Source organism: Mus pahari, chromosome 23, assembly GCF_900095145.1.
Source record: "Mus pahari chromosome 23, PAHARI_EIJ_v1.1, whole genome shotgun sequence".
Classification (NCBI taxonomy): domain Eukaryota; kingdom Metazoa; phylum Chordata; class Mammalia; order Rodentia; family Muridae; genus Mus; species Mus pahari.
The window spans coordinates 37705033-37727843 of record NC_034612.1 but is presented as its reverse complement, the minus strand read 5'-3'; the positions used below and the strand labels follow the sequence as shown (position 1 = coordinate 37727843).

At 45.5% G+C, this 22811-nt stretch overlaps 1 protein-coding gene across 1 annotated transcript in view; it reads left to right on the top strand.

Moving 5' to 3' along the window:
• The window catches only part of Flt1 (fms related tyrosine kinase 1), a 169772-nt gene that overhangs the window by 89929 nt on the left and 57032 nt on the right, over positions 1-22811 (top strand). The window contains exons 13-14 of the mRNA XM_021222701.2: positions 448-756; positions 5484-5630. Coding sequence (XP_021078360.1) covers positions 448-756; positions 5484-5630 — 456 coding nt within the window. The remainder of the gene's footprint in view (positions 1-447; positions 757-5483; positions 5631-22811) is intronic.

Genomic DNA, 22811 nt, shown 5'->3' with positions numbered 1-22811 from the left:
TCTAGCTCCTCCATTGGGGACCCTGTGTTCCATCCAATAGCTGGCTGTGAGCATCCACTTCTGTGTTTGCCAGGCACTGGCATAGCCTCACAAGAGAACGCAGTATCAGGGTCCCTTCAGCAGAATCTTGCTGGCATGAGCAGGAACGAGGTTCTTATCCCAAGTCAGGAAAGCTAGTTCATCATGAAGAGCAACTGGGGACGAATGAGAAAAAGTTACCTTCCCCAAACCTGCCCTGGCTTTGTATCTCCTGTGCCACTTGGGATGGGCTCAACTCCACAGGCTCTTCGTGCTTTGTCTGAGCACTTCCCCTAACACAAAAAGACAGGACACCTGTCCCAGCGATGCTCCTGCTGAGCGAATCCAAGTGGGAATACAGAGTTTGCACCATGTCTGAATATCTCATTGTGAGACACTGGTCTGAAGTTGTTCATTGTTCTTTTCTAGATGTACCGAATGGCTTTCACGTTTCCTTGGAAAAGATGCCAGCCGAAGGAGAGGACCTGAAACTGTCCTGTGTGGTCAATAAATTCCTGTACAGAGACATTACCTGGATTCTGCTACGGACAGTTAACAACAGAACCATGCACCATAGCATCAGCAAGCAAAAAATGGCCACCACTCAAGACTACTCCATCACTCTGAACCTTGTCATCAAGAATGCGTCTCTAGAAGACTCGGGCACCTATGCCTGCAGAGCCAGGAACATATACACAGGGGAAGACATCCTTCGGAAGACAGAAGTTCTTGTTAGAGGTGAGCACTGCGGCAAAAAGGCCATTTTCTCTCGGATCTCCAAATTTAAAAGCAGGAGGAATGATTGTACCACACAAAGTCATGTCAAACATTAAAGGACTCATTTGAAAAGTAACAGTTGTCTCTTATCATCTCGGTTTTTATTGTTACTGTTGCTAACTTTCAGGCCCAGAGGAAACGCTCCTCCCAAAATGAGTTTGGACATGATAACATATTAAGAAAGCCCAGTGCCCGCTGGCCCCGGGGTGCCCGCTGGCCCAGGGGTGCTCTCTGGGCCACCTGGTGTGTGTTTGGATTTGAAGATCCCTGTACTCAGTTTCTTTTGTGTGTTTGCTCTTCTGTCTTCTGCCTCATAGCAGCAACCTGGGACACATCTTTTCCTCCACTCTGATGCCAACCTCTTTTGATATATATAAATATATATGTTTTAAGTTGTGAAGCTGAACAAACTGAATAATTTAAGCAAATGCTGGTTTCTGCCAAAGACGGACATGAATAAGTTAATTTTTTTTTTTCAGCACAGGATGCGTACAGTTGAATTTGAGTCTGTGTCAGGTGTCTACCTGGTTTTATTTTTAACTATTTCATTTTTGCTCTTGATTTGTAAATAGTTCCTGGATAACAAGTTATAATGCTTATTTATTTGAAACTTGGTTTTTTTTTTTTTTTTACATGAAGTATATTGATTTTAAACTGAGGGGTTCTAAGATGGGACCCAGGGGCTCAAGATGTTGATGTAATTCTGAGAGTAAAGCTATGTCCCAATGTGAATTACGAAGGTCCAGCAGGTCTGCTCCACCCTCCTCTGTTTGTCCCAGGTAATTACATGTCTATTTCCTGCTGCGATTCTATGCTGTTCCTCACTGTCCTTGACTGGACTGACAGCCCCCGACTGCAGGCAAGAGTGCAGCAAGCCTTCATTCTAAATACTCATGGCCCCTGGGCACTGTTTTAAAGCCCTTCACCAAGCTTTGATGGCATTCAAAGATGTCCACAACCGATGTATCCAGGATATAAAGGCTATAGTGAATGGAGATTTAATGCAATCTTCTTAATGTCTATTGAAAAATCTACCCATGAGAGAAAGAAAAGGCCACCTTCTCTATATGCAAATGTTTTTATGGGGATTAAGAAATTGCAAAAGTTAAGAAATTACACACACACACAAAAAAAGAACAGCATTAAAACTATTTAAGTGCATGCCTTTTTAAAAAAAAATCAAGAGCAATTACATTTTGAACTTGCATTTGAAGGAAAGGTACTTTTAATATGCATTGTTTTTTCTGTTTCCATGTATGGTTTCCATGTCTGATTGATCTTTGTATGTGAACTACAGGGCTGGGGGAAGCCAGCAATAATGACCAAAATAATGTGGGGCTGAGAAGCGCATGGCTGGACAGTTCTGTGTTGTGGCAGTAGCAGTAAGGCAGCCCTCGAGCCTGGGAACTCACCAGCCTGGTTCTTCTTCCTTTAGGCTAACAGACTGTGTCCCAGGGCTAAGCTTGTCTTTCACGTGGGAATTGCTCTCGTGGAGTGTGAAAAGAGTAAACAATAGCATTTCCCTCCAAGTGCCAGTTTTACAGAGCCCCAAATGCTGTGAAAACAATCAGCAGCCTGGAAGTTGTCAGCCCAGAGGAAAGAATAATCAATTGTGTCACGAAGCCTTACCTATGGCTCTCTGGCCTGGCCTCTTTGTTCATTCTGAGGCAATGTCTTCCTTTGGGGAAACAATACCTCAGCACCGTTAGGAGCTTTCAGGGGTCTCAGTTTGTAAGAAAGCTGGTTTTGTTGTTGTTGTTGTTGTTGTTTTGTTTTTGTTTTTTGTTTTTTAAGAAAAGAAAAAAAATGAGAGAGAAATGAAGGATTTAGGGAGCTGTCTCAGAACAAAACCTGAACTGAACTGAGCATGCAAAGTCCACTCCTTCCCTGTGAGTAGGGGAAGGTGTGCAGCCCTAGAGACAATTTTAAGAATTCTATTCGTTGTTGTATAATCAGTCCTTCCAGAATATTCTAGAAAAAGAAAGAAAGAAAGAAAAAAAGAAAGAAAGAAAGAAAGAAAGAAAGAAAGAAACTATTATATAGATTCTTTTTTAAAAAAATCCTTCTTTGGGGTATAAAGTGAGATGAAGGAGAGAGAGGGGGAAAGAAAGAGAGAGAGAATCGGGGTAGTGAGGTTGGTTCCTCAGCTCCTCCCAAAGTGAAAAAAAAAAAAAAAAAAAAACAACAACACCCCCCCCCCACACACACACACACACATCATTAGGGACCTGGAAACCAGGCCAGCAACCCTGGGGTCATAACTAAAGAGCCCCTTATGGGTGGCTGTCTTTAGCTACTCATGACCAGCAAAAATATTCTGTCAATTCTGATCATCTTGGTAGGGGGGGGTCAGCCGTGCTGTGTTAATTGTGGGTTTATATCCTGCCAACTATGTATGGATGCCCTGTACTCTGTTGCTCCTTAAAATGTCAAACTACATTGTTACAAAGTAGGTCTACTTAACAAAGTATGATTCTTAGGTTGAGCACTCTTATAGGCAGTAGCCAAAAGATGAGACACTTAGCATATAGAAAATATTTTCTCATGAATAAATCCTAATACTGTATGCTTTAGAGGGGGGGGTGTGTATAGATATGTGTGTATGGGAACCTTGTTTTTAAATGAGGAGGTCTGTGTGTTTATTTTTGTGGCTTTATATGCTGCTTGTGTGAAGTTTGTGTCCTACAACTAGCCCCTTTTGGGTGTTCTTTGCAACATTTTGGTTAAAGCAAACCATCCTCTTCTAAATAGATCTGTCAGGGAAACTCAAAACCTCTTTGTACAGATGATATTATAAACTGTAGCTATGACAATAATTTGTGTTTTATAGGCCCTGTATCCAAAAGTCTTTAAAGGCCTATGAGCAATGATACATTGTTCTGTCAGTTGACACACTGGTAACAGTAGAACGTGCTAAAGGGAGCTAGAAACGCAGTGCACTGGGTCTGAGTTTTAAGTAGAATCTGTGAGTTGTCTGGGCACTGTTGAACGCTAGTTAGCCATGTGTTCTTTCTTATCTTGTCCTATCTCACTGATGTTTTTGTAAAGATGTCAACATTGTAATGAGCATGCGTGCACAAGTCATTATAGATTGAAAAGTTTTCTGCGGGCTGTGATTTCAATTAAGAAAAGCTGTTTGACAGATCGCGCGTCTAACGCGGACAGAGGGAGACACTGTAAGAGGCAACAGTAACAGTATTCTCCTGCAGCCTACCTTAGAAGAAGATATTTAATCAACCAGCACTTCAGGCTTGCCTTCAGACGCCAGTCCATGTAAAACAAGAAGACTAGTGATAAGCTATGGGAACCAAAGCCCTTGAGAGGTCTCCTAACCAATAGTAACACTGCTGAGTGTTCTGTGATGATAAATCTTAACTTGGGATGTCAAAGTGGCCTTAACAAATGCTGATCCTGAGAGTTTTCCTGCAGGAATTGAGAGGGGGGGGGAGGTGTGGGCACCCCACCCCACCCCGCAGCAGACTCCTGCAAGGGACATGGAATCCCGGGCCACAGCATCACTTGTAGGGTAACCATTCCTAAGCTGCCATCTCCCCATGTTAATGTCCTGAGATGAGGAACCAAATCTGGTCAGAGAAAGCTCAGACAAGGGTGCAGAATATGTAAGTGAGACACCAAGACCCTCGGGATTTCTGCCCTAGGATTTGCAAATGAGATGGGGAAAGACGGACTGGGGGGAGGGGTGCAAGGGAGAGGCCTTTGGCAATTCTGTTTTTCTCCCTTAGGCTTGAGGCCCTGATACAGTCCCCACCTCACTAGAATGTATACACATCAGCAGGACTGAATAACTACTTCATTAAACAGAGACACTGTACTCACTGGGGCCCTGGGGGGGGTACTGCCGTTCCTGTGTGGTATTTTTAATATTATAATGTATTGCATCTTAATGTATTAAATTCATTTTTTGTTGTACTATATTGGTTGGCATTTTATTAAAATAAATTGTATTGTACCATATTTGTATGTTTTAAGAGAAAATAATATAAAATACAATACTTGTGCTATTATATAGCGCAAAACCTACAAATTTGTGCCTCTGCCTCTTGAATGAACTTTTTCGTTGCTTGTATTTGGGGGGGGAGGGGGAAGGGAAGGAGGGGAGTGACCAATAAAGCATTGAATGATTTCAGAATTTTCCTGTTTGGTCTGCTGCCTCGAAGTGTAGACTATGGAGTAACACAACCCAGTCCATGAAACTCAGTTCAAACACAGGAGCCATCAGCCATCGTGCTCAGTCAAGAACAAACCTAAGATGTAAGATGACATTGGCCCATCATGCATGTGCAATAGGAATGTAAAAAAAAAAAAAAAAAAATTAAAAAAATAAAAATAAAAAAACCCAAAAATCTCTACACACACAACCATGTGTTTCATGTTTAGCTCTAGAAAAATATGAAATATTTGAGTTTTAGTAATGCTTTTCTTTATTAAAGAAGAAAGTGGGTTGGTGTATTAGTATCTAAAAATATAGAGTCCAACCTAGTTCTTTATTTACCTACATTTTAGCACATTACAATTTGTTTTCTTAAGGGAAGCCTTAGCTTTAATCAGTGAAAAGAAAAGTCAACAAATGCGTGTTGAAGCCTTACCTTGGGTGGGTTTTATCTCTTTTAAGACGTCCATCTGATTATGCAATATAAATAACCATGCCTCCTCTCTTTCCTCGCTAGATTCGGAAGCGCCACACCTGCTTCAAAACCTCAGTGACCACGAGGTGTCCATCAGTGGCTCTACGACCTTAGACTGTCAAGCTAGAGGTGTCCCCGCACCTCAGATCACTTGGTTCAAAAACAACCACAAAATACAACAAGAACCGGGTAAGAGAGTCTTCTCCCTTGCCACATCCCTGCTTCGCCATTCCCCGCCCCTTGATCCTCCCCCGCTTCGCTACTCCCCACCCCCATCCCATCTTCCTGCCTCACTACTTCCTCTCCCCTCCTGGGCTTTCTCTGATGGACATCTAGAACGGGTCCGCTTAGCATGGTAAGCTCGCAGACCACACTCACTTCAGCTTTCAAGGAGGAACAACACTAGAAAGGGTCCTTACAAACTCTGTCTTGAGTGCCTTCAACAGCTCAGTGAGAAAGAAATGGAAAGACCACCCTGGAAGTGGCGCCATTCACCTTTCAACCGGGAGAGGGAGGAAAGACTGTATTGGCCTGAGCGATTTCATAGTTTCTTTGTTACTTTTTAAACTTGGTGTGTTTGAGTGTTTCATCTGCCTGTGCCTGCCTGCTTACCGAGTGCCTGGTATCCTAGGAGATGGGAAGAGGGTGTCAGATCCCCTGACAGCTGTAAGCCACCATGAGGATGCTGGCAGTTGAACCTGCTGTCCTCTGGAAGAACAGCCAGTGCTCTTGATAATCACTGGTGTCTCTGTCTCTGTCTCTGTCTCTGTCTCTCTCCCTCCCTCCCTCCCTCCCCCTCCCCCTCTCTCTCCAACCACATAGTGTATAGTTTTAAACACCTAGTATATATGAAGCCCAGGGAAGTAGATTTATGATTTTTAAAATTCATCTACACTCCTTTTAATAATTTGGGGGGCACCATTTTATTATACTGATCAAGCAAAACATTTTCTTTGTCTTAGGCGTGTGTGTGTGTGTGTGTGTGTGTGTGTGTGTGTGTGTGTATGTCTACAGGTGCCAGTGGAGGCCTGAAGAGGGCGCTAGATCTCCTGGAGCTGAAGTTGCGGGTGGCTGCGAGCTTCCTGGTGTGGGTGCTGGGAACTGAACTCAGGTCCTCTTGAAGAGCAGTAAGTGCTCTCAACCACTAAGACATCTCTCCAGCCCGAAAAGAAGCAAACAGAAATAAAAACAATCAAGAAAACCAACTTTCTAACTTAAACTAACTGACGTGAGTTAGTCTTTCAAAAATAAAGCCAGCTAGACTAAAACCAAAGCATATAAACAATGTCTCCTGCCTGTGTGGTAGCTAAATAGGATGAAGCTTACTGGCTTTTTTGGTTAACAATTACATTTGTAGGAAAGCATAAAATCGGCCCTTGTCTATCACGGCCAAGGGCCTGCTTCCACGCCCGTATTATAAATGGATTGCCATTTATCCGCAATGTTTGACAACATGATAGTGCTGGGTAGCCTTGAAATCGACTTCCACTCAGAACACCTGTGTGAGTCCAATCTTGGAATGAGACCGTGGCAGAGCCAAGCTTGACAATAGTGACATTGTCCCAGAGAGGGGTTACATTCCACAGCACAGGGCCAGCATGTCACAGCTTCTCTAGAGTTAGCACATCTGTCACAAGAATGAAGCACACTGGAACTGGCTTCTTGACATCCCTCCAAAAGGGAGGCAGCCTGCCCTTGCATCCTTTTCCCTTACGAAGGTTTCTGCTTCTTTCTTACTGAGGCTACTTAAAGGGGCAGTTACTTGGTGTGGTGTGTGGTGTGGTGTGTGTGTGTGTGTGTGTGATATAAACCTATTTCTTCTATTCTCACACATTTAAAAATTATTATTTTTAAATGTCTATTCCTAATCGTGTGTGTAGTAGGTATGTAGGCATGTGCCTATGTGTGCAGGTGCCTGAGGAGGCGACAGGCATCGGGTTCCTCTGGAGCTGGAGTTACGGGCGGAGTTAGCCGCTGCTGTGGATGCTAGGAACCGAACTCGGATCCTCTGCGAGAGCATCCCATGCTCTTAGCCACTGAGCCGTGTCTTTACCTCCCTGAATTCCGTTTTAATCATCAGTTGATATGCAGTTCCCTTCGGCGAACAGATAGCCTCATTAGTGTCTTCCTACTGCTTGGCAGTCAGTCCAGTGTTCCAGGAGTGATAACTGAGTGGCTTTTAGAGACTGTACACTATCTTTAGTAACCGAGTTCTGTAACACAAATACCTGGCTTGAGGCAGTCTCTATATCATAGAGTTATCCGTTACCGAAGAGATCTTGGAATATTCTTAGGCCAATGTGGAGAATAGACAACTTGGCCCAAAAAGGTGAAATGCTTACCCAAATGACCTACTACCAAGATGCTAGTTTGTGGTAAATTAACCCCCTGAGGTATTCTGCCATATTAAAAGGGTAAGTGACCATGTGGATACACAAGCAGCTCATTAAAAAGTTACTTCTTTCTCCTATAAGTCAGAGTCTGAGTGAATATAATAAAGACCCAGAGAGTCTCTGCAGAAGCCAGGAGTCTCTGCAGGCTTCAAATACTCAATCATACACAACACATGCTAAAGTGATTTTAGCTCTGTATTCTCCTAATATGCAATGATATACAACACCTATTCCATGAAGCACTAACAAAAACTGTGGGGACTGGCCCTTTGAGAGAGGAGAGTCCAGTCTAAATTCAGTTGTCAGACCATAAATGTGATTCCAGCACTTGGGAGGTGCAGACACATCAGAAGTTCAGTGTCATCCTTGGCTACGTAGCGGGTTCCAAGCCAGCTTAGGCTGTGTAGACCGTGCCTCTAACAAAAAGTCCTACCGATTCTGGAAGTCTATGTCTGTTAGGATACTGGAGAAAAGACACGGGATAAAAAGGGGGTGGGGAATGAGGAGTATAAGCGCTGGGCAGGTCCCCCGCTGAGGGGGGCCTAACACTGCCCTAATTTTCTTGCCCTCTGAGGCCCTGTATACCTCTGAAACTGGAATGCCACTGACTGCACAGGACACGGTGAGGTTTAAGGTGTTTCACTCCCCTAAGCTGCCCACAGCCACCGTTTAATAAGCACCACTGTTAGCATTTCTTAAGATGAACTAGGCTATGCCCATCTTCTCTCTTTACTGTTTAAAGCTACCCTAGCTGAGCCACTGAGACGGCTCAGTGGGTCAAAGGGGCTTGGCACAAAGCCTGATGGTGTGAGTTCAATCCCCAGGACCCGTGTGGTGGAAGCAGTGGATTGGTGGCCACACGTCAGACCCTACCGTAACCTCTGGGGAGGGAATTCTGAACAGTAGTCACACACCCATTAAGTCTCAAATGCAACCTGCGGTGCACCGGTCATGGCCACGCGCTCCCCATATCCTTGGTCCTTATGTTCAGTATCACCCACAGGTGACACTAAACGTGCTGCCTCCACTGTGGCTGTTTCCATTTCAAGCCTGCGAATGAGGACTACTGGTAACCGCTGTGGCTAGTCCTGGCTCTGCAGGACTCCATGAGTAGAAACCCTCTTCATTGCGTTACACCGACGAAGCCAATTCTTAAGTTTGATTGCCTGAGCGTACAAACCAGGATGCATCTCTCACAGAAAGCCTGGCAGGTCAAGAAGGACTTCCAGGCCCAGAGAATCATAGGGGTGCTGGCTCCTTAACAGGATCCGGTCTGCTATCATTGTGACTTGTTAACTGACAACCCTTCAACATTCCAAAGAAAATAAGAGAGAGGAAGCTGGGTACACAGGCGAGCTCATGCCCCGGTGACCATCAAATAAATGCCAGTTGAAAGGGCTCGGGGAAGCTGGAACTTCTGCTCCCTCATTTCCTCCCAGGAAAACCCTTTCGGTGGGACACAAGGCATTCTTGCAAAGAGAAGCAAAGACAAGAAAGCTGGGTAGTCACTTCTTGGGTCAAAGGGCAGCAGGCAGGAACAAAGGAAGTCTTGAGTGCGCGCGCCCACGAGAGCATGCACACAGGCATAGAGGCCACCTCTGCCACATCAATGGAACAAGAAGAAAAAAAGCCCCCGCCACCACCGCACCAACTCCTACAAACGTGGGTTCTCCCTTCTTGCCTCCTGCCCTGCTGGATCAGAGAGCGTCTCCACTCACTGCTTGCCAGCTTCTCTCATGGGGCTTCCCCTTCCCACCCTGCCTTCCCTGTTCCCTGTATGGCAAACTCACTCACTGCCCACCTGCAGTCCTTGTCACCAGGCGTGTTTCTCTTACGTTGCAAGGCTAGGAGACAGAGACGTCCTTACTTCCCGGGTCGTATTCACGCCTCGGGCAACCACCCTGTTATTCTCTAGTTTCCTGAGCACTTGTTTTCAAACCTTGGAAGATGTGTATGAGATGGTCCAACAGGAACTGCAAATTACACTGGCATTCAGTCAGGCAGCAAGCCACCATGCTTATTTCATGTCCATACCTGTTACCAGAGGCAGGCACTTATATGACACAGTTCATAAGTAGACTTTAGCTTCACAAACACTGCTGGAGTATATTTGGTTGGTTGGTTTGATAACAGTTTGGAGAGGTCCGCTAAGTTATGCTGACTATTTTACAGGTTCAAGTATGAAGAAGTAGGGAGAGGGGACCTGGGCTCAAGTCATGGTGGTGTGGGCAACTAAGGTTGTCTCTGGCGTGTCCCACTAACAGGCCAGATGCGTCACATCTCTCACAAGATGACAGACGAGCAACAGTTCCAAACTGCCAGGTTGGCATCAAGAAATAAAACAGTGAGCACCCCTGTATCCTTATATATGTCACAGCCTCTAGACACTTTAACTTAAAGCATACTTTAAAAACATTTTAAAGCATATTAAAATATATAAAGCATTTTTTAAAGCTGGGCACGCTATTTAAAGACAGAAATGATTTTGAAGCCAAATCGACTTAAACTCAAGGGTTTGTTTAATTAAAATTAGTTAATTGTTTGAGACAGGGTCTTACTATGTAGCTCTTGGTTGGCCAGGAACTTGTCACACAGACTAGGGTTGAACTAACAGCAATCCTCCTGCCTCTGCCTACCCTATGCTGGGATTAAAGTGTATGCCACTATGCCAGAGTGATTTGGCTAGCGTTAGTGCCATATCAGCTTGCCCCCCCATTTGTTTTGGGTAATAAATGTTTCTGAGCTGTTCCTTTTTGTCCGGCCCTGTGCTAGGCTGTGCAGATGTGACAAGTATCTAGATTTTTATTGTCATCTGTCCCCACCCCTCGGAGCTGAGGACCAAACTCACTTTTGCGTTTGGTTCTGCCACTGAGCTGGATCCCTGAGACTTGAACTCTGGATATTAAAATTAAAATCAAGTAAAATCAAGCAAATGAAGCGACTATCAAAAAACTTCACCCATCTAAACCTTATATACCCGAAAGGCCAAGAAAGGAGTGTGTGTGTGCGTTCTCGTGGGATGCAGCCTTTTCCAGCAGCAGCTCTCAGTATCCGGGCCTGCTCTCTGTCCACATCAGTTGGCCTCCAAGTGGGAGAAGATGAATTGATAAAATGAGTCTAGAAGAAAACACCCTGACTTAATCTCAGGTTTCAGATACATGTAACATGAGAGATAGGGAAAGGGCAGTTAATGTGGCTAAAGGAAAAGCCAGGCACTCTGGTGCTCCGATACATTTGGGAAGCTGCAGGAGGCAACGAGATCACGCATAGCCCAAGTCAGAAGGAAGCCACTGCATGTACTCACCATTAACATTTAACTTGATTTAACAATTACGCAATTCCCATCTATATCAAAAACATCACACATCCCTGTTAATACCTACCTACCTATTTAGTTAGTTAGTTACTTTTGGTTTTTTTAAGACACAGTTTCTCTGCATATCCCTGGCCATCCTGGAACTTGCTTGGTAGACCAGAGATCTACCTGCCTCTGCCTCCCAAGTGCTGGGATTAAAGGCGTGTGTGTGTGTGTCTGTGTGTGTGTGTGTGTGTGTGTGTGTGTGCGCGTGCGCGTGCACGCGCCACTGCCTCTGCTGCCACTACCTCTGTTGCAACCATCATAACCACTTGGCAATACCTACATTTTTTATGTTTCTATATCTCAGTTAAAGTAAATTTAATTTTTAAAATCTTTAGTATATTAAGATAAGAAGAGCCCACCTTCTGTGCACTAACTTCACCACACTAAGGCTCTGCAGGGCAATAGGCCCCAGTGGTTAGATGTTGGGTAATGTCGATGTCAGGCAAATATAAAGAAGAAACGAGGGAGGGTGGCTTGAAAGAAGCGAGAGAAGCGCAGAGTGTCTGATCAGAACTCAGCAGAGAACCTTGGAAGACGGGGGTGGGGGTGGCGTGACAAGCTGGCAGATGACAGAAGATGCATTTCCTCGGAAGAGTGGAGAAAGCAGGTTAAAGCCCAGGTAACACAGAGAACCTACAGTAAGACAAAAGTGTGTGGAGGGAGCAGGCCGCAGAGCTCCACTCCGAGGGATAGCTGGAGAAGAATTACTTGTGATGGTGGCTACTCAGAACACGCTCTGGCCCTCAGAGTTAGACAGACAGCACAGCTCCTGTGTGAAATTCCACTCCTGGTGAGCCTTTACAAATTGCGACAGCCTACACCCAGATTGAAACGGTGTTGTGGAGTCACCTCATGTTTTACTCCTGCTTCAGGCCACATGCCCAAGGGATAAACAACTCACATTTAAGATGGTCCCTCACCTTCATCCGTTTGCTCCACTATGGTCAGAATGCGTTTCAGGCAGAGACAGGGCTCGGCAGGTGCCCCCAAGGGCTTCGGGTGAGGGGTGGGGGGGAATGCTGGCCAAACAGCTCACAAATAGCACTACAGGCAAAGCTGATGAGGTGTCAGACTGATCCAGTTTACACCGATTCTGACACTAGTGCAGACATCTCAAAAGCAGCACAGAGAAAAGGGTGTCCAGGCAGCGCGCTGAGGAGAAACTCCTCCCTTTCCTGAAAAGATCTCAGTGAACAGAGGGAAGTTCTGATCTGAGGTGCTCGGCAAAGCCAGCTTGGAACAGCGATCCCACCCAAGCCTGAAAGCCAATGAATGTGACAGTCCAACACGCTTACAGTCTTTGACAGATAAAATAGTGGTATTTTACCCAGAGCTCCCCATCTCCAGTAGACCAGAGCTGGAGCAGGAGAGAAACCACCTAAAACAAGGATTGATCTTTCTTCCTCAGCTGAATCTTGATCACCAGGACTGAGTAACCTGTCCAGGAAGGACCTGTCCCCATTGTATCACGACCCCAAAGATCTGCACCATAGGCATCATAGTGGGTACCAATAATGGGCACCACAGTGACAGGTCACAATCATCTGTGATTTGTGAAGGGACTGAGTAGATCTCAGCCTTTGGAGGGGAAGCAAGGCGAGAATGTTTCAGGGAAAGATGGGAAGGAAGAGCCTGGGCCCCGTAGAATCAGCCGCTCAGCCTGAGTTCTCCAGCAGAGAAACCGCAGCCAAATATACAGAACATGAATTTTACCATCTCAAAGGATGCAATTCAGAGGCAACAGAGGCATTCACAATATAAAGCAACTATGCTGCTGTGTACTTGTAAACTTCTTCCTAACATCAAGTGGAAAATCCCAGAGAGAAAAAAAAAGAGGGAGAGGGAGAGAGGGAAGGAGGGAGGGAGAGAGAAAGAGAGAGAGAAAGAAGAGGAGTGGGGGAAGGGAGGGAGAATGTGTGTTTGGTGTATGTGTATGTCTCTCTGGCACTGGGTCTTGATCCCAGGGTTTTACCCAGCCTTAGCACAGGCAACCCCTCTTAGCTGCTCCTCCAACTCTCAAAGGCTCTCCTTGCCCATTATGGACTAAAAACTCTTCTTTGGACTCCTCCTGTGACTCTCCCACACAGACTCATGGCAGAGACAGACAGTGACAGCTCTGTTCTGGAGAACACCGGGGGCTTGAGGAACCCACCGGGGAGAGACAGAGAGAGAGAGAGAGATGAAAGCCAGGACAAAGGAAGAGGCCTGAATAAAAGAGACTTAGGCTCGTAGGGCGGAGGTCCAATCTCCTAGGTGCAGTACCCAGTCTAAAGATGCCCAGTAGGGGCTCAGAGCATGTGGAGCTCCTCCCCCAACTGACCAAATCCTTATACTGAAGACTGGGCACTTAGAGACAAAGCTCCTACATGGCCTCAGGTGTTCTTTGTCTATTACCAGAGTCATTGGGGGGGGGGGGGTTTCCTATTACATACGTGCAGAATTTTCATGGAAATCCCGATTCCTCCCAAATACAAAGTTAAAAGACCTGAGTTGGCACACACACATCAACCACGGCACTGCCTTCACCACTGTGCCCAGTTAAGGCCAGAGGCAAACCAAGATGCTCTCGGGTAACCTGCTTGGCGAGCTCCCGTACAGCTTAGTCGCCGCTAACACAGCTCAAGCAAGTTTGGTGCTCCTCCAATCCAGCCAATCATGAACTTGTCTCATGTAATTGGACGAGGTCATCCTGCAGCTGACCTTCACCGAAGGGCAAACGGAACACAGAAAATGCTTTCTGGGTCAGGGCTTCTTACATTTTATTGTACACAGCCACACGGACATGAATGTAAGCAATAGACAGACAGACCAAGCATTTACTGAGAATAAATCAGAAGGAAATTCATTTAAAAGGGCTGGAGAGGTGGCTCAGAGGTTAAAAGCCCTGGCCATTCTTCCAGAGGTCCTGAGTTCAATTCCCACCAACCACATGGTGGCTCACAACCACCTATAATGAGATCTGGTGCCCTCTTCTGGCCTGTAGGTATACATGTTGGCAAAATGCTGTATAAACAAACAAACAAATCTTTTTTTTTTTAAAGATTTATTTATTTATTATATGTAAGTACACTGTAGCTGACTTCAGACACTCCAGAAGAGGGCATCAGATCTTGTTACGGATGGTTGTGAGCCACCATGTGGTTGCTGGGATTTGAACTCGGGGCCTTTGGAAGAGCAGTCGGTGCTCTTACCCGCTGAGCCATCTCACCAGCCCCACAAACAAATCTTTTTAAAAATGCATTTAAAAACAGGTCTTTGATATACATAACACCTTGTCATTCATTAAAGACAAGAGCAAATTTGCATTGTAATGAATTAGTAAAATATCTGGGAATAAGACATTGAATTTACACTTTAGTGAAACTAAAAATTACAGACAATGAGTTTAACAAAGCATAGAGCATAAAATCAAATAACTGCTATGAATAAAAAGCAAACAAAGCATGACGGCGCACGCCTTTAACCCCAGCACTCAGGAAACAGAGGCAGGCAGATCTCTGAGTTCGAAGCCAGCCTGGTCTATAGAGTGAGTTCAAGGGCAGCCAGGGCTACACAGAGAAACCCTGTCTCTGAAAATAAACAACCAAAACAAAACAAGAAAAAGAAAACCACATAAGCAAACGGAGCAATGGGTTATGCTAAGTGCCTGGTAGTGACATCGTAAGGTCTGAGCTCAAATCACACAGCAGTATATTATTTGAGAGGACTTATAGAGGTCAATCCGTAGCCATGCACATTGCCCCACCTCCTCTGTTTTAGCAGCCATGTGTGCAGTATGGTATGAACTCCCGTAATTGATTTGTTAGTCCTCAGTTGACAGAAACTGATCACAGTTTCTTAACTTTAGCATCAATACGGCGCAATAGTATGTCCCTGTTTTAAAATAGGAACTAGAAGAACTACTGTAGGTAGACAGGTATTTCTTGTGGTAGAACTGTAGCCTTCTAGGCAGGCTATGGTAACTGTGAACATGAGCATTTACTGGCCAGGAGTTTCCACACGCGCTTATAAAGTACAGATATGTGTTCAGCTCCCAACACCGACATGGTGGCTTACAAATGTTCCAGGGGATCTGATTCTCCATGGAACCTGCACTTAAGTGAACACACACACACACACACACACACACACACACACTAACAATAAACAGTCTTAAAAATAAAAGAACTCTGATAATGAAGATAAGCTTAGCTAAACCCGACCGCATAGCCCCTTTATGAAGTATAGAGATGGTCCCAGGACAAGAGAGCAGCCACTGTTCAGACTGATGAGCCAGTTAGAAAAGCAGAGGCATTTGTGTGGGGGGAGCAGAAAGTTTAAAAACAATGTGCATTTATTTAACCAGACATGCCAATCAAAAACTCTACAGGTTTCGTGGGTCATATTAAAATACCGTTCTTTTTCTAAGACAGTATAGTTCTCATCATACACAAAACACTGATTCTTACCTTAAGGCATAAGTGGGAAAATGAGTAATTTGTAAAGTCCCTTGGAAATACCAAATATTAGAATAGCTGGACACGTTTAAAATGTAGACTGCACCCCGTAGATAAATGCAGGTCACTCGATCACAAGCTGATCGACTGTCAACCAACTCATTAGGTCCTGGGGGTCTGACACAGAGTATCGTCGTCATAGCCTTCAGGGTTCAAAACAGATTCTCACAAAAACAGCCTATGGTGAAGCGTCACTTGTCACCTTGGGGCTACCAACACCTACACAGTCACCGGAATTATTTCTGTGCTGCAGGGACCTGGGCATGTCTGCACTTTAGGATGATAAAGCTAAGTGGTATAAACAGTCTAGATTCGGAGAACTGGGCATGCGCATGTGGTGCGCTTCCCGATTACAGGGTCCACACTGGCGGTAACCTTATCTTCGTAAAATAAGGCTCACAAGAACCACAAAACCAACCCCTCCTCTACATAGCATTATTACCCAGGGTCTTCACGAATGTTGTCGTTCCCCAGTTGCTGGAGGCCAACTGGCTATTTGGCACAGCGCTAGACACTGGAGACTCAGAAAGTTTAGGCAGAGTTACTGCTCTCTGGGAGCCTACACAGAAGCAGGTGAAATAAAAAAGTCCACTATGCGACTGCAAAAACTGACATGCCGCAGAGTAGGGCAGGCACGGGGTGACTGCAGTAACTCAGCAGGGGTTGCAAGAGATATTTGCAAATGTGGCCTGCTCTGGGAACAAACTATTCAAAAAAAAAAAAAAAAAACCAAAACCAACCAAACAACCAAACAACCAAAAAACCCAAGAAAACATGAGCCAAGCAAACAGCTTATGGGAAGCCATTGCAGTTTGTCTAGAACTGCAAAAAGATCCAAGACTCAAGGCCAGGGGTGGGCTGGAGAGATGGCTCAGTGAGTAAGAGCACCCAACTGCTCTTCCAAAGGTGCAGAGTTCAAATCCCAGCAACCACATGGTGGCTCAAACCATCCTTAACGAGATCTGACTCCCTCTTCTGGAGCGTCTGAAGACAGCTACAGTGTACTTACATATAATAAATAAATAAAATCTTAAAAAAAAAAAAAAAAGGCCAGGAGTCCTTTTACGGAGATAGCAGAGCCTGAAGCTGGAAGACAGACAGGGCCAGATCATGGAGGTCCTTGATTAACAAGAATCTAAAGCTTACCCATGAATAGTATCCTCACAGAGTTATGTCTGATCTGTGCAGCATATTTTTTTTATTGGCCCTCACAGTAAGTGTACTAAGTGGACATGTTTGCAAGCATTAAAAGGGGGGGGGTGAGAGTTTGAACATTAAAAAAAGAAATTCAGATTTCAATTTTCTTTAAGATTTAAAAAGACAGTCCTAGAATCACATCCCCAGTGCCCATGGGTGTGAACTGTAGGTAACTATGTCTGTAACTCCTGCTCTGTTCCCAATGTGTCCAATCCAATGCAGGATCTTAGAGTAAAGAGAAATCTGGGCCAGCTACATGGCTAAGCTGGTAAAGGAGCTTGCCACCAAGCCTAATAACCTGAGTTCAATCCCTGGGGCCTCTATGTTACAGGAGAGAAGTAAGCTTGTCCTCTGACCGCAGCATGTGAGACACTACTGCCTTGGGTAAATAAGTGTGGGAAAATAAGTTAAATAATAGAAAGGAGAAGTAAATAATACTGAGTGTGCATAGGGATGGGGTGAGTGTGTGTTCAGTGGATGAAAATACAATCTATCGGTTTTCTGAAATAAATAAGCAAGTGCATGAAAGGACTTGGGCCATCCTCCTGGTGGTAATGATTGCATCAACAGAAAGTGCAGTCACCTGTTATCTTAGTTAGGATCTCCCTTGCTGTGAACAGACACCGTGACCAAAGCCACTTTTATAAAGGACAACTTTTAATTGGGGCTGGCTTACAGTTTCAGAGGTTCTGTCTGTTATCATGATGGTGGGAAGCATGGCAACCTGCAGGCAGACATGGTGCTGGAGGAGCAGAGAGTTCTACATCTTGACCCTCAGGCAGCAGAAGGAGACTGTATACCACACTGGGTGTAGCTTGAGCCTAGGAGACCTCAAAGCCCACCCCCACAGTGACACACTTCCTCCAACAAGGCCACACCTCCTCTAACAAGACCACACCTCCTAATAGTGCCACTCCTTGTGAGCGAGGCATTCAAACACATGAGTCTGTGGGGACCAAACCTATTCAAACCACCACATCGATTCATAAGTGAGTCTGTTGCTGCTTCTAATACTCATGCCCATAGGAGAAAGAAAATTCAGAGAACCTAATATGAATATGCATGACAGACAGCTGGGGCCGGGGAATTGGCTCGTCTCTTAAGAGCAATGGCGGCTCTTGCAAAGCACCTGGGCTCTATTCCCAATACCCACATGGCAGCTCACAGTTGTCTGTAACTCTAGTTCCCGGGGATTTGATGCCCTCTTCTAGCCTCTAGCTGTACACATGTAGTGAATGTATAGAACATACATGCAGGCAAAATACACATAAACACAAAATAAAATAAAAATCTTTGTGTAGCTAGAAATAAATTTAACTTTAAAAGCAAGTTCTTGGGCTGGAGAGATGGCTCCGTGGTTAAGAGCACTGGCTGCTCTTCCAGAGGTCTTGAGTTCAAATCCCAGCAACTACATAGTGGCTCACAACCATCTGTAATGGGATCTGCTGCCCTCTTCTGGTGTGTCTGAAGACAGCAACAGTGTACTCACATATATAAAATAAATAATTCTTTTTTAAAAAATTAGCAAATTACTTAAAAAGAAAATAACATTCAATGACATAAAAGAACACACACACTAAGAAGAAAGAAAGAAAGATCCACACACATGAAATAAAAATAAATCAAAACATGTCTTCTAAGCTGGGCAGTGGTGGCACACGCCTTTAATCCCAGCACTCGGGAGGCAGAGGCAGGCGGATTTCTGAGTTCGAGGCCAGCCTGGTCTACAGAGTGAGCTCCAGGACAGCCAGGGCTATACAGAGAAACCCTGTCTCGAAAAAAACAAACAAACAAACAAAAAAAAACCATGTCTTCTTAAAAGATGTGTTAGGAAGCTTCATTATTCAAAGGCTGTGGTTCAGAGATAGACAAATGGGTTCGTGAGAGGGTAGAGAGCCCAGAAACAGAACTGCAAATGTATAGGAACTTGCAATCTCAGAACTGGTACCATAATTCAGAGGGGAAAGATTATTTTATTCAATAATTAACACTCAGGTGGGCATGGCTACCCATGACTTTAATCCCCGTACTCAGGAGGCAGAGGCAGGTGGATTGTAGCAGTGAATTAGCTAAATTGCTATGGTTCTTGGTGGGTCCCCGCTGCACCTACCCAAGAGCTCTCTGGATTCAAGAGTGAAAGACACACACACACACACACACACACACACACACACACACACACACCAGCTAATTTTGATATGCTTTGACTACCTGCTCAGCGGTTGGGCACTTCTAAACCTCCCAGAGGCTAGCACACACTTTCCTCCCATATTTCTGGCGTAACACCTTCTAGATCTGTATTTTACCTTTGCTGCCCTGTTACCTTCTGGGCAGCTCCCCCATCGGGCTGCGTTCCCTTTCTACCTACATTGTAGGATGCTTTCTCTCCTGCAGGCCTTACATCTCATCCCTCTGCCTAGAGTCAAGGCGATTCTCCTCTCTCCCTTGGTGCCTTGCCCACGCAATCTGAAAGTCCCGCCCTGTCTCTCTGCCCAGCCATTGGCTGCATGGCAATTCTCTATTATCAGTTGAAGCCAACTGGGGTCAGGGACCCTCAGGTCTGGAAGTGCTTTTTGGGAGCCGAAATGAACAAAGCACCAGAACCGACTCCCAACAGTGGATTTCTTTGGGTATGAAGCCAGCCTGGTCTACAAAGTGAGTTCCAGGCCAAGGGCTACACAAAGAAACCCTGTTCCCTCCCCTCCAGAAATAAATAGATAAATACAATAACACCACAGTGCTTAGCTGTCTATGTGGTAAAGATCATTTCCTCACTTCCCACCACACACCTTTCTCCAAAGGAAAACTCAAAGACAGAAAACCAAATAAGGAAAAAGCTCGCACCCATCAAACCTTCCGCCGGGACTTCATTCTCGTATTTATTTTCCCTGTTCCTGATGCAAAGCAGGTGCTCCTCTTATTTTACAGAGAGGAAAACATCCTGAAAGGGACTGGAGGACTCGGCCAGCCCTAGGGAGATCTGTCAGGAAGGCTTCAGGTGTCCCCTTGGGCTCTTCTTCCTCCGTTGCTGCTTGAGCCAATCCCTGCACGCGTGTCTTCCCAGTGTGTATTTCCTTTTCTCCCCCTAGCTTCCCATCCTCCCATCCAGGCTGGGGCTGGGGGGAGGTGTGGGTCTCAGCATCCCATGCCTGAATTTCCAGTAGGGAGCCGGACTGCCCCATGCTGTTCTTTCCTCATTCCAGCCCCATCCTGCCTTCTGCGAGACTAAACTTCCCTGCATGCCATTGGCATGATGTCATTTCCACAGTCAAACATCTTCAGGACTCTTCCTCCAAATCCTGATCAGAACTACCCCTGACTTCAGAGTTCCCTTCATCTGCCAGTCATTCAAAAAACAGGGCTTTTGGAAGCAGGGATCACACACATACACACACATACATATGCACACACACATGCACACATACACATGCACACATACACACACATACACATGCACACACACATGCACACACACATGCACACATACACACACATACACATGCACACATACACATGCACACACACACACATGCACACACACATGCACACACACGCACACATACATATGTACGCATACACATGCACACACACGTGCACACACGCACACACATACACGTGCACACATATAGACGCACACACATACACACATACACATGCACACACATGCACACGTACACATGCACACACAGGGAAGAATAGTCAGAGGGTGCACATTAAGCAGCAGTCATTTTACAGCAGTGGGATGGTTTTGGTTTGTGTGCCTTGTTTTACATGATAATGCTCAATCCTGGTGAGAAAGATGTAATAATGTATCATCGTTCACTCCCGGTACAACATTAGTTTACAGCTCCACTGATGTGAGAAAACACTGACTGAAACCAAGTGGGGAGGAGAGAATTTATGTGCCTCACAGGTCATTGTCTGGCATTGAGGGAGGCCAAGGCAGGGACTGAAGCAGAAACCAGGGACAAATGTTGCTTACTGGCTTTTCCAGCCTGCCTCCTTAGACAAGTCAGGGCCACATCAATCATTAATCGAGAAAATGACAATGACTACACCAGCTGACATGCCAATGTAGATGGGGAAAATCTCAGGGGGCCCCACCTTCCACCTCCCACCCCCAGTGAGGAGCCATCTCCCCACCCCTACCCCCAGTGAAGAGTTACAGGCAATGAACCACACTCCTTGGAAAGACAGAGTTAGCCTTCCTCAGAGATGAACAGCCTAACTGGTTATCTAATGCCAATTGGTCAGCCCTAAAAACATACATATGGATAGACTCAGCAGGTTGTACTGACATATTTGTTCACTTATATATGTAATTGTGTATTTGCGTATGTGTAACAATAATAATTAAACAAACAAGATATGAGGTTGAGATGGAGTGAAGTAAAGTAGGGAGACACGAGAGGGTTATATAATTCCAGCATTTGGGAGGTGGAGGTAGAAGGTTGGTGGGTTCCAGGCTAGCCTTGGCTACATAGCAAAAGCCTATGAAAAGGCTCTGGTGAAAAGGAAGGAAGGAAGAAAACAAGGAACGAACAGGCTGCCAGCTCCCTCCCAGGTCACCTTGACCTTGGAACCCTACTCCTCTTACTTCTTGGGAAGTTCTAGATTTAGGAACCACACCCTCCGTCTCTCCCTCCCTCTCTCCCAAATTACTTCTACCAGCACATGAAAATGCTATAAAGCTTTGCATCTTAAGAAAGAAGTCCTGGGCTGGAGAGATGGATGGCTCAACAGTTAAGAACAGAAGTCCAGAGTTTGATTCCCAGGACCCACACTAGTCAGCTGTGTCCCTAGATCCAAAGGATCTGATGTCTGTGGCCTCCATGGGCTTCTGTACTCGTGTGCAACCATACATACACACACACACACACACACACACACACACACACACACACAATTAAAAACAGAAAAATAAAATCTTTTTGAAAGTTCCCTTCTTGTGCTGAAGAGATGCCTTATTGCTTAAGAACTCTGGCTGCTCTCGCAGAGAACCCAGATTAAAGTTCCGGCACCCACATAGCAGCTCACAACCATCTATATCTGCAGTTCCAGGGGAGTCCAACACCTGCTTCTGGCCTCTATGTGCACCGCATATGCATGGTACACAGACATACATGCAGGCAACATGCTCACGCACATAAAATGAAAATAAATAAAATCTTAAAAATTCTCCTCTTTAGCCATGTGGCTCTGTAGGCTCTTGCTTGGAAGGAAACTCCTCACTGGCCCGTTGGGCACCGCCCTGTCTGTTTCTGTGTCCTTGTCAGGTTTTCCTCCATTAAAGTAGGCGGTTAGCTTCCTTCCTCAGTACTGCTTGCTCTCTCCTGTGAAAATGTCTTTTGTCACTTCCAGGAGCCTCCCGGTTTTCTTGTCACCTCCTGTGCTCTCTTTTTTTTTTTTTTCTTCTTCCACTTGGCCCATCTCCACAGCTCAGGCCATGGCCACTCACTCGCCTCCCTCTGGACTAACTGAGCCCACAATCTTCATCTGCAGCCCACGGGGTTTCTTCAAGTCCTGCCCCTTCTCCGCGCCCCAGATGAATCCACCCTTTGGAGACGCAGTAGCCATCTTGAACAGAATTCGTGACCACCACCTTCATTCGGCTCCCCCATAATCTTCTTCATTTCTGGGTGCTCCAAACCCCAGTTGTGGACACCATGGGCTTAGATGTCAGCCTTCCATCACCCCTCCCCTCATACCACAGCCCAATCCAGGAGCAAGCCAGTTGATTCTTCAGAGAAACCCCAAAGTCAGTCACCACTTGTGGCATCAGAACTCTAGTTCAAGCCTTTCAACGGAAAACCCCCAGACCAGCCACCCTCTTTTCTATGTCTCTGTCTGTCTGTCTGTCTGTCTGTCTGTCTGTCTCTCTTTCTCTCTCTCTCTCTCTCTCTCTGTCTCTCTCTGTCTCTCT